This window comes from Euphorbia lathyris, chromosome 5 (genome assembly GCF_963576675.1).
Source record: "Euphorbia lathyris chromosome 5, ddEupLath1.1, whole genome shotgun sequence".
NCBI lineage: Eukaryota > Viridiplantae > Streptophyta > Magnoliopsida > Malpighiales > Euphorbiaceae > Euphorbia > Euphorbia lathyris.
The window spans coordinates 41960160-41976499 of record NC_088914.1 but is presented as its reverse complement, the minus strand read 5'-3'; the positions used below and the strand labels follow the sequence as shown (position 1 = coordinate 41976499).

Here is a 16340-nt window from a genome sequence, read left to right as displayed (position 1 = left end):
TCGACACTTGATTGTTATTCAAGGTTGATCAGGAACGTTCTAGTTTTGGGTTGATCAAGTTCGTTGAGAAGATTGATAGATCTACGTAGGCACTTCATTTGCGACGGTAGATAGTTTCTCGAACAAGGTACATACGTTTAACTTTTGTGATATGAAATAACGATTAACGGATCCTAGGGTAAAAGAGAATAGAATTTTTTTTGCTTTCCACTACCCTATGTCGTTTTATTCCCCAACAGTACAAACTTATGAAAATAGAAAATTGTTGTAAATTCAATGTATTACATATGATTGTGAGATGAAATCTGAGATAGAGCATACAACCTCAAACGCTCAATGTTCAAACAAAAAGATATAGATCTCCAACAATTGTATAGTTATAGATTTGATATATGTCCATCGAGCAACTATATATCTCCAACGAGTGTATAACGTTAGAGCTCTCGAGTGTATGTCGGTCGCACGAACTATTTGGAAGTACAAATAAGAAATATTAACACAAAAAATTTCATCAATTTCAGGAGTTTTAACATGTTTCAATTGAATTACAGATAAGTTCCAACATATTTTACCTTTTGCAAAATCGGATGAAACACATGGAATTCATGTGAAACTGGTTGAAACTATTTTGAAACATCAACACACAGATATTAATCAGGTATAACAAGAGTTTCACAAGCATTACCAAAAAGTTTTCATCAAGTTTCACTTGAATTTCAACAAGTTTAATTGAGTTGCATATGTGTTTCAACCAATTTCATTTTTTGTGAAACTGTTCTGCAACATTAACACAAAGATTTCACTTAAATTTTAAACGGTCCCAATTGAATTTCAATTGAGTTTCAACCAGTTTGACCGTTGAAGGAACAGGATGAAACCACATTTCTGTAGGATATGCGACATTAAATCTTGTCATTTAAAGGAGGATTGAAACAATTGTTTTACCAATAAAAGTTCAGTTTTCTGGTAATAAGGAGAAACTCCAGGTGTTCAGCAAAATAAGAATAAGAACATCATTTACTAGTGTTTATGCAACTGCTATAGACATGATCATTAATAATAAGTTTGTTGAAGATGAATTGTAAAGAATGCAACTTCACAACATTTCTAGCATTCCAAGATCTTCACTATCATTTCAGAAATAATGACTAACAGGATTGTATAAATGTTGAAAAAAGAAGCCATAAATACCTCCTTTTCCTAGCTTCGTTTGGATGAACAACCCAAAGTATACAAGTTGAGCATCAGCCTGACTTGGTATTCATCACAACATATCTTTGATGAAGTCGAGGCTTAGGGTATCTCGAACAATGAGGAATAATCCGAGTAGAAGAACAAGCATAATCCCTGATGACATTATTCGCTGCTCGATTTCTAAAGGAAGCTTTCGTCCGCCTCTAGCTGCCTCAACAAGAATCAAGGCAAGTGAACCCCCATCTAAAGCAGGCAAAGGCAAAAGGTTTATGACTGCAAGATTGATATTGAGCACAGCTGCAAACTGATACAGTCCATCAATATTCGACCTTGCAACTTCAGCGCCAACCGCAATTATAGCAACCGGACCTGAAACCTTACTTGCTGATTGAGAGAAGTTCAAGAATGTTTGCTTCAAGCTATCCAAAACATTAAAAGTTAACCCCCAAAATTCTTTTCCAGCAAAACTAAAAGCCTGGAAGATATTGTTAGCAATAATCTTTGTGATCTTCACATTCGGTGATAATTGAACTCCAATTTTACCAGTTCCATCAAAATTCTCATCAGGGGTGACACCAATATTGAAATCCTGAGCTCCCCTCCCAACCTTAAGCAATACATTCCTTTTGGGACTTCTCTTAATGGCATCAACAACATCAGAAACTGCAGTTGGCCCAATTTGTGGCAATTCAATACCATCAATGGCGAGAATTACATCGCCAGGAAGCAACCCATCTCGGGAAGCAGCCGAAAAGGGTCTGACCTCAGGCACAAGAACCCCAGGAAAAACCTCTTGGACAGGCAAACCAACTGATAATACTTGAACAAAGATTATAGTATATGCAAAGATAATATTAGCAACAACACCAGCTGAAATTACAATAACCCTATCGAAAATGGGTCTATTCTTGAGCAAATTCTCATCATCTGGTGGAATATCACTGTCAGGATCATTATCAGGAAAACCAACGAAGCCACCCAAAGGAAAAGCTCTAACAGAGTATTCAACATTTTTGGCATTAAATTTAGCTAAAATTGGACCGAACCCAACAGCAAATTTACTTACATGAATCCCTTGTAGATAAGCAGCAAGGAAATGACCGGTCTCATGGACAACAATTATAGCTGTCAAAACTCCAGCTGCCTCGAGAACAGGTTGAAAGCTGGTAAAATCAAATCCAGAAAAGGCCCAAGACCTGAAATCAAGTCTTTTGGAAAGTGGGTATCGATGGAAGACATGATTCTTGGTGTGAAAAGTGAGGGGTGAAGAAAAAGAAAGAGAGTCAGGGAAATCGCTTTTGGGTCTGAAAGAAGATTCTAGAATGGGTGATTTGGAGTTGGTAAATCCGACAAGCGCGGAGGAAGGAGAGAAGTTTAATAGCATGGTGTTTAAAAGGGAAAGAAATGGAGGAAAGGGAGTAGCTGAAATGGGAAATACGGACTCACTGGTTTAAGCTTTTGGATAATTCATGATTTGCCGCCTGTGGTTGTGGACGGGAAGACAACACTCTCTCACCTCTTTTCCTTTTCTACACCATTTTATTTTGGGTAAATTACAAAAATGATCAAATGGGATGCTCATTTACATATTTAACTCATTTACTTAACCTATTACATATCTAGATGGTTTTTGTGTAACTTTTCCATAATACCCCTAACCTTCTCACTTCTCCTTACGCGAACGTTCTCTCCCCTCTTCTCCTTAGGTGCGCGAAACGGATGTTGGCTCATCCATTAATGATTACAAGACTTTTGATCTTCCTATCTTCCTTTCAATTACACGAAATCTACACCATTTCTCCAAATCACAATGTATTTCTCTTTTTCCTCTCTACATCTCTTTATTCTGCAACTTCCTAATCCTAGAAAATGAAGTCATGGTTTCTTCATCTTCCTGTTCCTGCTCGCTACTTGGTTTCTTTCTTCTTGTTACCATCAAAGAAATGGTTATTGTACGTTATTTCCATTGTTTTTCCCAGTTTATCATATTGTTATTGTCGCTTTTAAGGGTGAAATACGTGAAAAATGTAAGTATCTGCTGTTTTTCCTGCGTTTTTCCATGAATACACTTCGCGTGGTCGATGATTTCGCGAAGATCGAAAAGAAAGAGCCTGAAACGTGACGATCTACTTCGCGAATCGATTGGTTCGTGAAGTCTGCGAGTAGAAAAGTCCATGATTTCACTCGCAGACTTCGCGAAAGCATCGATATGCGACGTAGATCGTCACGTTTCAAACCTCGCATACCTCGCGGAAACATTGATTAGCGAAGTAAAATCATCTATTTCCCTGCACATTTACATTCGCATGCTTCGCTAATCCTCATTTCACGAAGCCAAAATCGTCTTTTTCCCTACATAACACGATTAATTTTTCCTACAGGTGGTTGATTACATAACATCCCTTTCTGGAAGACGGCGTATTGGGCTGCAGGGGAGATGACTTTCTTTTCTATATAGGGAGAAATTTCCCTCAAGATTTGCACATTCACTTTGAAATGACTAGTTTGGAGATATTGTGCCAATCTTGGTGTGCACCATGGGACACGTCCATCCTAAAAGGTCTGGACTTCATGTAGAGAGAGAAATTTCCGTTCAGATTAGTAAGGTTCACTTTGAAGTGATTTGTTAGGAGTTTATTGTGGCAATCTTATTGTAAATTTTGATAATGTTAATGATTTTAATGTTAGAATCCGTTGTTGTTTGGCATTTTTTTGTTATATACCACTTCGCGAATTAGCTTCAAAACACATCCAGGTTTCGCATATGCTAATTAAAATCATCAACTAAATCAAATATTAGCTTCGCAGGCTTCATATATGCTAATTAAATCCATCAAGTAAACTCAAACATTAACTTCGCAGGCTTCGCATAAGATCGAATCTGCGAAGTCAGACGAGAGGGAGACAAATGCGCGTAAATATTGAGGGTATTATGGGAAAGTCATACAAAAACAGTCTAGATATGTAGTAGGTTGAGTAAATTGGTTAAATATGTAAATGAGCCTCCCATTTAACCTAGTTTTATAATTTACCCTTTTATTTTTTTAATTTTCAAGTTTTTTCCCTTTAACACCCCAAACTTTCATATATACCGACCACACCCTTATATTTGTCTAACTTCAACCTAAATAAGACATCTCTTAGTAGAAGAGTTTTCCTAATAGGACTCGGGATAAAAGAATGATTCCTAAAAAAAAGAGGGACTCAATATAGGCACTATAAATACACATGTATAATAATGGGGTGTTTGGTATTCTATTGGGATAGGAATAAGGATAAAAGTTGTGATAGAGATAAAGATAAATGGTTTGGATAAGAATAAAAATATAATAGTCTAAGATTTATTATTTACGTTCGGTATGTAGGATAGGGATAATGATAAAATAATACATTTTACTATTTTAACCTTATTTAAAGTACATAACACTAATTTGAAGGATAAGATAAACTTTTCTCTCATATTAAAATCGCACGAGCTTATCCCACCTCCTTAGAGCATCTCCAACGACCTCTTAAATTGTCTCTTAAGTTAAAATTTGAGAAGGTAGAATGAAAAATCAGCTCTAACGGGTTCTTAGTGGCTCCTCAAATCACTAAGAACCTCTCCATCATCTCTATTAATAGAGAGTCTCTCTCCACCTCTTAGTGCATCTTAATTCATTTTTTATTAATATTTTATTATTGATGAGTCTCTCTCTTCACACTATTGGTAAATATAATAACAATTAATAATTTTAATGATAAAATAATAAATAAGGAGTGAGTATAAGGAGTATTGTTGGAGATGATATGTCTTAGTCACTCTTAAATCATTACGAATCAATTATTTATATTATTTTTAGAGAGTGAACTAAGAGTCTCTTGGAGATGCTCTTATACCACCCCTTCATAGGTTTAGGATATGAAGGATATGACTCATATCTCTCTTATCTTCCTAACATATCTCTAAAACAAACGTCATTTCAGTTTTTTTTTATCCCTATCTCTATGTCTTTATCCCCCTAACAAACACCCTGCAAATCCTAAAGGTATGTTAGCATTACTATTTCACAAGCAATTTATCACCTTCAACTCTACAAACCCCTACTTACTTAGATACCGAAACGGGTTCGTCAACTGTCTTGTAGGTACTCTAAGGAGGGACTCAAAAAAAGCTTCAGAAACAGATATAACAATAGATAACGAGATTCTCATACTCAAAGAAGATTATTTGACCACGAAAGATAAAATTGAAAACAAAAAGTTATAAAAATGATGTAGCATGAAATTTCATGCGGAGGCATATTGAATTTTTAGTTTTCACACACCCACCTTTTGGAAATGTGAAATCGTACAAAAATGAGCTTCAAATAAAAATTCCTACTCCAACCTGTGTCATTTTATTTTAGTGATATTTTTGTAATAAAAATAATATTTCTTGGTTATTTTAGGTGAAATCCCGAAAAAAGAAAAAAAGAAAAAAATAAAAAAAACAGGTGAATTGCGAAGTGAATGATGGTGATTCTATGGGAAACACTAGTATCACATGTTGGGTCTGATTTCATTTCATGTGCATTTAACCGTAACGTCCACTAGCCGAAAGCTTCAAAGACATGATTGTCTTCTCTTTTTTAGCTTTCCTTCAGTCTGTGACTGTGAGACCGTCGATCGGAAACTCCACCAGTGAATTCCTACTCCAATTCCAACTCCGCCTACCAACCACATAACTCTCTTCTCACCTACTTCTCAATGTCTGTCTCTTACGTGTTCGTCAAAAGTCCTCAACTAAAACCTTTATTCTGTATCTAATAACAAAAATATTTCTTTAGGAATACCTCTTTACTGTTCCTCACCTCATTATTATTCTCTTGTATTTTTCATGATAGAGGATCTCCATGGCTTTTTCTCGATGTGACATTTCTCACTTCAATTGGATCACGACTTCTCATTCTGCTTCCAAATTTCTGTCGATTCCTCGGAATAGGTATCAATTTAGCCAACTCATTCATCCCACTGTCACCAATGTTTCCGGAAATTTGCACAAGGATATCACCTCTTTTCCAAGTTAGTTTTTCTCCCCTTCCTTTTATCAATCAAACTTACGTTTACTTCGTTGGAAATTATTGCATTCTTTAGCTGACAAGCTTACTGCATCATATAAATCATTCGTAGATGGAGGTGGATCATTTTTTTTTTTCTCCTTTTTTACTCAGTTGTAAGATGATGCCTTTGGGTAGGACCTAAGACAATTTAAATCTCAGCACGGAAGATGAAGTTCAGACCTGAATGATCAATTGTCATTTTGGGAAATATTATGTGAAAGCAATTTTCATAGAGGTCAAAGGTGATATACAAAGGAAGTTATTTCCAATTGACAGAAACAAAAAAAAGTTAGTTATCAGCTCAAAAAGGAAAAAGTGAGGTAGATTTCTTGCTAAGATTTTGCTGATCCAAAGACAATGACAGCTGCTAGAACTAAAGGGTGGAGAAAGAATAGATTTAAACTAGTTTTTCTCTCCCTGATAGTAACTTTTTGAGACCTAATAATAGTAATAATTACGTTACTGGAATGACTTGAAATATAACTAATCCGGCGAGGAACAAAATAAAGAACATCTATTTGGCAGGCAAAAAAATTCAACAGTTGTTGCTTTTGCTGTTAAATACCCGTTTAAAAGCTTGAATTTAAGATATAAACTTAAAAATTACCTTGAACATGATCGAGATATCTAGAATCAATGAATTCGAGTTGTCTATCACATGCTTTAGGAGTTGTCAAGAAAATTTAACTCAAGCTTAAACTAATTGTTAAAGTCAATATTTGTTTTTATTAACTCTGGCATGTTCTGCACACTAGTGCCTTATGCGCTTGAAGTCTATATTGCGTAGGCTGCTTTACCTCTTGAGGCAATTTAATCAATAAATTGGGATTGTCACTCTAGACCTCTGATACCAAATCAATCACCATGTAGCCTAAAATGTTAAGCTGATAGTTTTGTTATGTCTTACAAAAGCAAATATAGTTAACTTCCCTAACAATTGGATTCAACCCTTCAGTTTTTTGTTTGTGAGCCATATATATTTGGTGAGTATGCAGTAGTTGAATCTCAACCACAGATAATGATTAATTATACATTTTTGTTACATCTTTTGCATCTCCATGCATTCCCATAGGCTTATCCTCCATCATTGGCTTAACCATCAACAGGTTGCGAAGCATTTAAACATCAAGACAAAGAAGATGAAAAAGTTCAAGATATTCCAATAGAAGTAAAAGAATCACACGAATACATGCATGCATTATGCATATATGATCTTTCTTTTGAATTTCTAGTAGAACCTTCTTGATCTCACTTAAAACGTGTGCATTTTCTCAGAGTTATTATTTTTCTTACAACTTCATTTGCTCAAGGTCTTGAACAATTGCAGGACCATTATCTGTTGCTGATTTTTCTTCTAATCCAAGTGATGGTATAAATATGCGCATATCATTTAAGGTATTATTTTATGTAATCTCTGGAGATTTATATTGCCCAAAGTAGGAGAAATCAAAACAAGTTGCTAATTTTTTTTTTTAGATCAACAAACAAGTTGCTAATTGCTTATGTTCTTTGTTGGCTTAATGATTCAGGGGTTACCAGGTTCATACAGTGAGGATGCTGCACTTAAAGCCTACCCCAAATGTGAAACTGTAGCCTGTGATGATTTAGAGGAAGCATTTAAGGTCACTATAATATTGACTTTTTTCACAGGAATTTTAGCTTAGCATATACACAGAAGTGTTCTCGCAGAATTAGGGCCTTGTACAATATTGCAGTCATGCTAAATTGCTTCATAATAAATTGATATCCTTTCTAATATAGTTCCTTGCAAGACAATTTAGCATAAAATTCCAATTTTTGGAATAACAGATAATGTTAAGCAACTAAATTCAATGCTTCCAGCATTCTTTCATTATTGCGGCCATTTTTTTACTACTTTGGCAGGCTGTCGAATTATGGCTAGCAGATAAAGCTATCCTTCCAATTGAATGCTCTACAGCTGGAAGCATTCACCGCAGCTATGATTTGCTCCTTCGCCATAGACTTCACATTGTTGGCGAGGTACAATTGGCTGTTAATCTATGTATTTGTTTTACTAATTGACCACATAAGCAAATATGTCAGTCATATGTTTTATATATAGGTTTTTTATTTAAGATTTAAGACTTGTTTTTGCAGGCACTTGATATGAGTGATGCATTCCTGAGTATGCTAACCGTTACTAGGGAAAATGTTGATGATACATCTGATGCCGCTCAGGTGGTCTATATATGTCTATTTATGATATTTGTTTTAGTTTTCTTCAATATGTTCTGCAGGCTTTTATGATAATATACTTCATTTTGTTTTTTAGTATGTAGCCTCTAACAAACTCAGGGATGCTGCTGCTGTAGCAAGTGCTCGAGCTGCAGAAATATATGGGCTTAACATACTAGAAGAAAAAATCCAGGTGAAAACTTTATTGCCTCTAGATCTTCCATTAACCCCTTCTTAGTTAAAAGAAGGCCATAAAAAAGAAGTTTATAATCTTCTTGTTATATTTACTAGCCTTCCCTTGTTTGTTCAAATTGCATATGAGCCAATTTCTGTTTGCTCTTAAAGCATTTTGTCACCCTTAGAAACTATGTTGTTCAAACAGAAAATTTTGGTATTTGTACAAAAAGGAAAAAACACAAAAGCATGAAAGCACAAAGCTTAATGTTTAATCGAAATCTGAACAATCCAATAATCAATTCTGGAATCTAGAGATTAACATATCCAGATCGGTATTTATATACTAATAACTAATCTTACTACTAAAATTATAGGATCCCAATCTGAGAAAATTCTGAAGATACTGATCAAGTAGTGGAATGAACATAGATATTGATCCCGAGTTTCTGAATAGGTGGTGATGATGACAATAGACTTCCTAGATATGGTAACCTAAATAGCTAAATTGTTCTGGACTTCCTAACTAGAAAATGTCAGCATCAAAGGTTAAAGGGAAAAGTACAAAAATAAAGAGTTTGATTCCGTTAGCAAACACAGTCAAAATTGACTAAAAATATGTTAAAGAAAGTCAAAAGTCAAAGGAAAAAGAGTTGATTTTGTCTTTATATTTATTTATTTTATAAATTAACCCCATTATTATCTAATTATTACAAACAAAACCCAAAACTAAAACTAAAAATCAAATATACCATCTTCTCCATATCTCTCTAATCTTTTCTTTTTTTCTTCTTTCTCTCTCTTCTCTCTCTCCTCTTTTTTAATTTCTCTCTCATCACCACCACCACCACCCCTCCCCACCGATGTCGTCGAAATCCTCCTAAAGGCCGAAAAATTCATCATCTTCATAAGGCGGATGAAGATTAGAGATGTTAGTGTTTTTCACATATTGGCTAAATCCCTTTTTAAAATTTGAGGCGTCTTCTGTTGGTCGAATTTTTTGAATGGAAGAAGAACCCTTTATCATATCTCTCTAATCTTCATCCGCCTTATGAAGATGATGAATTTTTCGGCCTTTAGTAGGATTCCGACGATATCCGTGGGGAGTGGTGGTGGTGGTGATGAGAGAGAAATTAAGAAAAAGCAGAGAGAGAGAAGAGAGAGAAAGAAGAAGAAAAAGAAAAGATTAGAGAGGTATGGAGAAGATGGTATATTTTATTTTTATTTTTAATTTTGGGTTTTGTTTGTAATAATTAGATAATAATGGGGTTAATTTATAAAATAAATAAATATAAAGACAAAATCAACTCTTTGACTTTTTGATTTTTTTTTAACACTGTTAGTCAATTTTCAAGGTACGTGTTTGCCAACTTTTAAACCACATAATGTATGTTTGAAAATGACCTAAACCACAAGGTTTATTTTTGTACTTTTCCCAAGATTATTATATCAAAATGATTCTTGATTGCATAACCATTCCTCCAGTGTATGAGGGTGGCATTTAAAAGTGCAAAATATTATTACATGCCATGCCAGTGGTAGTGTTGGTGGGCATAATAAGGTTATCAATAATGGCCCTAGGATCGTTCGTCTACTTCCCTAACAGTTGCACCACAAGGAGGTGAGACTTTTCCTTGAGCCTTGATAGCTCAACAGCTATTGCTAAACTTGGGGTTGGGGTTGTTAGGCTATACATAGCTGGCCCTTCCCTGTATTGGACGGCCAAGTAACAGCCTAAAAGATAGAGATCGGTGATGGCATTTACACTAAGGTAGTAAGTTTTGTGTGCTTGACCAACACCAATCACGTGTTGAAGGGTGACTGCTTGCTTTTGGGAAGATAGGTATTGTGCTATGTTGCACGGAAACTCTTCTTCGTTAGCGTTTCCGCGTTTGGTTTCCGTTTCCATTACCTTTTCCTAGCTATATTTTTTTAGAAATAATGTTGCCCATTTTCGTTTCAGATTCCGTTTCGGTTTCCATTCAACATAAGTATTGTGCCATTTCCTCACTGGATATCCTTTTTAGTTTTATTTTTTTAATACTGTCAAAGAGTTTATGAGTTTTTCTTTTGGCTTTTTGTTTATTTCCCTCGGTTGTCTTTGCCATTGTTTTGAGTTGTCAGCATTAATATTCCCTAGCTCGGACAACATGAGTGATCAAAAAGCTTATATGAATTATCTGAGATTTATATTCATCTTTATATTATGCGCACATAATTCTACAATTTTATGCAGTAGCTTATATTTTCTTCAACTTGAATCACAAATTGTTTCAAAGCATAGATATTCATCTCAGAATACAGTGTGGATACTATCTGTTCGTTTAATGAATCATATAGATGAGGATAGATGCATTTTCTGACCCATGATGGTTGATTCCAAAGCCTTATTTTAGAATGCTAAAGAAGTATATTCTTTCAGTACCGGGAAGTTTTGTTTATACATATATACACACAATATTTCCATGTTTAACCATTTATCTTGGAACTATCTGTCTTTTTCTGATGCTAGAATTGGAGCATCCGTTTCTGAAATCTGAATTTATGGCTTTGTTGTCCATGTGACCATATTCAGAATTAAAAGATGGCAGTGAAGAGGAAATAAAATTCATTACTCAAGCATATTGTGCAAATGGGTTATAATTTACATTTGGTCTAATACATCACCGGCTCCCTGAACTTGTCCATAAAAGTAGATTGACTCTCTAAACTTTGTTAGCGTTTAACCAGCTCCCTAAACTTGCTTATTTCGTATCACCAGCTCTTTAAATTTGTCAATAGAAATAGATTAGCTCTCTGAACTTTGCAAATGTCTCACCAGTTTCCTGAACTTGCTTATTCCGTAACAACTAAATACAAAATAAGCAAGTTCAGGGAGCTGGTGAGACACTAACAAAGTTCAGAGAGTCAATCTACTTTTATGGACAAGTTCAGGGAGCTGGTGATGTTAATACGACTAAGAGAAACTCTGTTGTAGCGATTTCTGTACATTCAATGTACTCTACGGATACAGGATGTATTAGGCCTTTACATTTTGTTGAAATGCATTGGTCATATAAATAAATTACAAATTATCTCCATGTTAAATATATTTATTTGTATTGCTGCAAACTAATGTTGGTTAATTTGCTTATTTCCATAAATAAACAGGATGAGTCTGATAGTGTAACTCGTTATCTGATTCTTGCAAGGGATCCAATAATTCCAAGAACTAGCAAGTCATATAAGGTAAAATTCATAGGTAGTGTATATATATATATATATGGTTGATTTTGTGAAATTTGAAACAAAATTGTGTTTGTTGTAGACAAGTATTGTATTTACTTTGGAGGAAGGTCCAGGAGTATTGTTTAAAGCCTTAGCAGTCTTTGCATTGAGAGACATAAGTTTGACAAAGGTATTATGTGATGAGAATGTATTGGTCGAGTTTGTCTTTGATTGAAGGTTTAATCACAAAACTCGTATTGCTGCTGAATCAAACATCAGATAGAAAGCCGACCACAGAGAAAGCAGCCACTAAGAGTAGTTGATGACTCTAATACTGGAAGTGCCAAGTGAGTGTATTTTTCCTTGTTTGGGAAGCTATCAAGTGCTGGACGTTCACCATGCCTACGATCGAAAGTGGTGATTCAGCATCCGAAAGAGATTGTATTATTTTTTAATATACTACATTTTTTGAGGGTTTAATTATACATGTTGCAGGTACTTTGATTACCTTTTCTATATCGATTTTGAGGCTTCTATGGCAGAAGGGCGTGCCCAAAGTGCTTTAGGACATCTGCAGGTTAGCATTTTAATTCTTTTCAATCAACCATTTTGATTTTGGATAACTCATAATATACTTATACATACATACATGTGGCTGTGCAGGAATTTGCTACATTTCTTCGAATCCTGGGTTGCTATCCCATGGATACGGGTGCACTGTAAAGCTCTAGGTCTCCATTTCAGTCATCACCCTATATCTTATTATTATTCTGGCTACAACTCAACATGAGTTTCATCTTTGTTTGCAAACGTGTAGTACAGTAGACATGAATATGTTTGTATGACTTAAATGAACAAAAAGTATTGCACAAATATAAATAGACCTAATACATCACCAGCTCCCTGAACTTGTCCAAAATAGTAGATTGGCTTCCTGAACTTTACAAGTGTCTCACCAGCTCCTTAAACTTATCCATAAAAGTAGATTAGCTTCCTGAACTTTACAAGTATTCTCGAACAAAATACAAAAACTTATTAAACCTAAATTCTAAAAATACGTCTTCATCTATTCGAGAGGTAATTTTTTCGCTTCTCCTACCTTTCAACCTATTATAAGAGTTAGTGCTGCAGCTTTAAGAGATTGAATGGATGAAGATTGAGAGTTAGTATTATGGTTTTTGTATTTAGTTGTTACAGAATAAGCAAATTTAGGAAGTTGGTGAGATACTTAATCTACTTTTATGGACAAGTTTAGGAAGTTGGTGATACGAAATAAACAAGTTTAGTGAGTTGTGTTAGAATAAATGGCTTTAAGCTTTGGTGTTTAAAGCTTTGATGATTGAATAAAATGGATTTCAAGTGGGGGGTATATTTGTCTTTAAGACTTTGCTTTCAAGAGCACTTTCACAATCCCACATAGGAAACTTACAAAGGTTTGAGTGGGTATATATAGAGTTGGGCTTTAGAAGCCTTTAAATTGTGTTAAGTGGTTTTTAGCAAATATACCACACGCGCGCGCTCGCTCGTTCGCGCGACGCCCGTCCCGACTGGACTGGGCCCGAATTTTATTTTTCTTTTTATCCGTTTTAACTTCTTTGAATTTTTCTTTAACTTTTTATTTAGTCAAAAACCGAACCTTATTTTTCTCCTGGTCTTGCTCCACGTTCTAACGTGTATATGAACGTTCTAACGTTCATATTTCTGAAGGCTATAAATACAACCAGTTTCCAGCTTTGGAAACACAGTTTTTCTTTCAATCGTTTTTCTGGCCAATTAAAAAACTCTTTTGTTGTTCTACAATCTTCGACTTTGAGTGCACAGGTTCGAAGGTTTGTGTGTTACAGATTGCACATCGGTTTGCCGAAATAGCTTTCAAGGCAGTGGCCTCCGCCACGGCACAGTTCGATTTCCGCTCTTAATTTCAATTCGGTTTTTTCTGTAACCCTCTTTGTCTCTTACAATTTGAAAGCGAGTTTCTGTTTCGCAATCATGTCTGCTTTAATTGCGAAATCCCTTCCTGACCTCTCCAAACTTGAACCTCTGGACGGTCTTAATTACAAAAGATGGTCGCAGAAAATTCTGATTTTCTTTGAACAGCTTGAACTGGACTATGTTGTTGTCCAGGATCCACCCTCTGACCCAAATGGTCCTGCCATGTCTCTGATTGTTCAGCAGTACGACACTCGTTCTGCTAAATACGAAAAAGACAACAAAACAGTTAGGGGTCATCTCCTAAATCATATGTCGAACCCACTGTTTGATATTTTTGTCAATAAAAGGTCTGCCAAAGAAATTTGGGATAGCCTCAAAGAAAAATACGGGTCTAATGATGCAGGTAAACGTAAATACGTGGTTGGAAGATGGCTCAATTATCAAATGGTTGATGAAAAACCAATCATTGACCAGATTCATGAATATGAGAATCTAGTTGCTGAAGTTCTGGGTGAAGGCATGACAATGTCTGATCTGCTGCAAGCCAATGTCCTCTTGGAAAAATTTCCACCCTCCTGGAGTGATTTCAGAAACCATCTGAAACATAAGAAAAAAGACTTCAGTCTCCAGGAGCTAGTCAGCCACATGAGAACTGAAGAAGCAAATCGAATGAAAGATAATCAACTTTCCTCTAAGGCTGTTTCAATTAATGCTAATATTGTTGAATCTGCTGTGGTGCCAAAAGACATGAACAAAGGACCTTCAACCAAATTCTAAAAAGGCTCAAACCAAAACAAGCCTTTCAAGAAGAATGAAAAAATTTAGAAGAGGAAAGTAGTGGAATGCTTTGTGTGTGGTAAACCTGGCCACAAGGCATTTCAGTGCTACCAAAGGAAGAACCAACAGAACATCAATCATAATCCAAACAACAGAGCTGCTCCACAATCCAACCTGGTGGAAAATGAAGAAATTATTGCTGCTGTTGTGGTTGAAGCTAATCTGGTGGAAAACAAAACGGACTGGGTTCTAGATACTGGAGCTACAAGGCACTTATGCTCAATCAAGGACCTGTTTAATCACTTTGAGGACGCTGCCGATGGGGAATGCGTCTATATGGGAAATACCACTACTGCTGGTGTTGTCGGTAAAGGAACAGTTTTAATTAAGTTAACTTCTGGAAAAAGCTTGTCTTTAAATAATGTGCTGTATGTGCATGCTCTTCGTAGGAATCTTATTTCTGATAGCTTGCTAAATAAGGCTGGTTTAAAAATTATTTTTGAGGCTGATAAGGTTATTCTCACTAGGAATGAGACTTTTGTGGGAAAAGGGTACCTAGCTGATGGCCTCTTTATTTTGAACACTGTCCATGTGAATTCTGTTGGAATTAATGCAACTACATCTGCTTCTGTTTACTTGAGTGAATCCATTAATTTGTGGCATGGTAGATTAGGACATGTAAATTTTGCTTCCATTAAAAAATTGGGAAATATGCATGTTATAAATGTCACTAATTCTGAGATTAATTCCAAATGCTCTATATGTGTGGAAGCAAAATTTGCAAAGAAACCTTTCTTACCTGTTGAGAGTAGAAGTACGGAACTACTTGGTTTGATTCATTCTGATTTGGCTGATTTTAAAAACTCTGTTAGCAAAGGTGGCAAAAGATATTACATTACTTTTGTTGATGACTTCTCTAGATATACCAAAGTATATTTATTAAAATCAAAAGATGAGGCTGAGCATATGTTTATTAAATTTAAATCAGAGGTAGAGAATCAATTAGATAAGAAAATAAAAAGGCTTAGGTCCGATAGGGGAGGAGAGTATGGAACTTTTTTCCTTAAGTCCTTTTGTGAGAATAATGGCATTGTACATGAGACTAGTGCACCGTATACACCTCAACAAAACGACATAGCTGAAAGGAAAAATAGAACTCTCAAAGAGATGATGAATGCCATGTTAATTAGTTCTGGGTTATCTGATAACATGTGGGGGGAAGCTGTCTTATCTGCATGTTATATTCTGAATAGGGTTCCTCATAAAAAATTAGATAAAACTCCTTATGAATTGTGGAAGGGGTTTGCACCCAATTTGAATTTTTTGAGAGTTTGGGGTTGTCTTGCTAAAGTTGCTTTTCCATCCTTTAAAAAACCAAACATAGGACCCAATACCTTTGATTATGTTTTCATAGGTTATGCCTCAAATAGTGCCGCTTATAGGTTCATGAATCTGAACGACTATAGCATATGTGAATCTAGAGATGTAGTGTTTTTTGAAAACACATTTCCCCTAAGGAAAGACAAACAGTGTGATGCAACTAGTGCTTCTACTTCATTACCTATTCCTACTCCAACTATGCCTGCTTCATCTCTAGCTCAGGGTGAGAATGAAAATGATGTTGCTTTAGAACCTAGGAGAAGCAAAAGAAGAAGAATAGAGAATAGCTTTGGACCAGACTTCATTTCAGCCTTTCTATTAGAAAACCCAGACAACATTACTGATGAAATTATATCTGCCTATCTAATAGAAGAAGACCCAAAAACATATAAAGAAGCT

The 16340-nt window shown here is 35.4% G+C and overlaps 2 protein-coding genes across 3 annotated transcripts; one reads left to right on the top strand and one right to left on the bottom strand.

Moving 5' to 3' along the window:
• Positions 1–248: 248 nt before the first annotated feature.
• On the bottom strand, positions 249–2709 carry LOC136229208 (membrane metalloprotease ARASP, chloroplastic). 2 transcript variants are annotated; one of them, XR_010689012.1, is made up of 2 exons: positions 1192–2709; positions 249–467 (listed from the first exon to the last, which is right to left on the bottom strand). XR_010689012.1 is itself a non-coding variant. In XM_066017840.1 (1 exon), exon 1 carries the CDS (start codon positions 2576–2578, stop codon positions 1265–1267), a length of 1314 nt encoding a protein of 437 aa, XP_065873912.1. In that variant the 5' UTR covers positions 2579–2709; the 3' UTR covers positions 928–1264. The 2 variants fall into 2 exon arrangements, 1 of the variants encoding a protein (XP_065873912.1); XM_066017840.1 differs by lacking the exon at positions 249–467 and having other exon boundaries at positions 928–2709.
• Positions 2710–5643: 2934 nt separating this feature from the next.
• Positions 5644–13137, top strand: LOC136229209 (arogenate dehydratase/prephenate dehydratase 1, chloroplastic-like). Its single transcript, XM_066017841.1, has 11 exons — positions 5644–6237; positions 7603–7670; positions 7805–7897; positions 8160–8276; positions 8394–8474; positions 8569–8664; positions 11796–11873; positions 11953–12042; positions 12132–12199; positions 12348–12429; positions 12516–13137. Exons 1-11 carry the CDS (start codon positions 6069–6071, stop codon positions 12573–12575), a joined length of 1002 nt encoding a protein of 333 aa, XP_065873913.1. The 5' UTR covers positions 5644–6068; the 3' UTR covers positions 12576–13137.
• The last annotated feature ends 3203 nt before the right edge of the window (positions 13138–16340 follow it).

Bases quoted from the DNA above. Each gene is read 5' to 3' on its own strand.
- LOC136229208 (XM_066017840.1), bottom strand. From the start codon at position 2,578: ATGCTATTAAACTTCTCTCCTTCCTCCGCGCTTGTCGGATTTACCAAC.
- LOC136229209 (XM_066017841.1), top strand. From the start codon at position 6,069: ATGGCTTTTTCTCGATGTGACATTTCTCACTTCAATTGGATCACGACT. The intron at 8,665-11,795 runs GTGAAAACTTTA...ATAAATAAACAG, and splicing joins TACTAGAAGAAAAAATCCAG to GATGAGTCTGATAGTGTAAC. The intron at 12,200-12,347 runs GTGAGTGTATTT...TACATGTTGCAG, and splicing joins TCTAATACTGGAAGTGCCAA to GTACTTTGATTACCTTTTCT.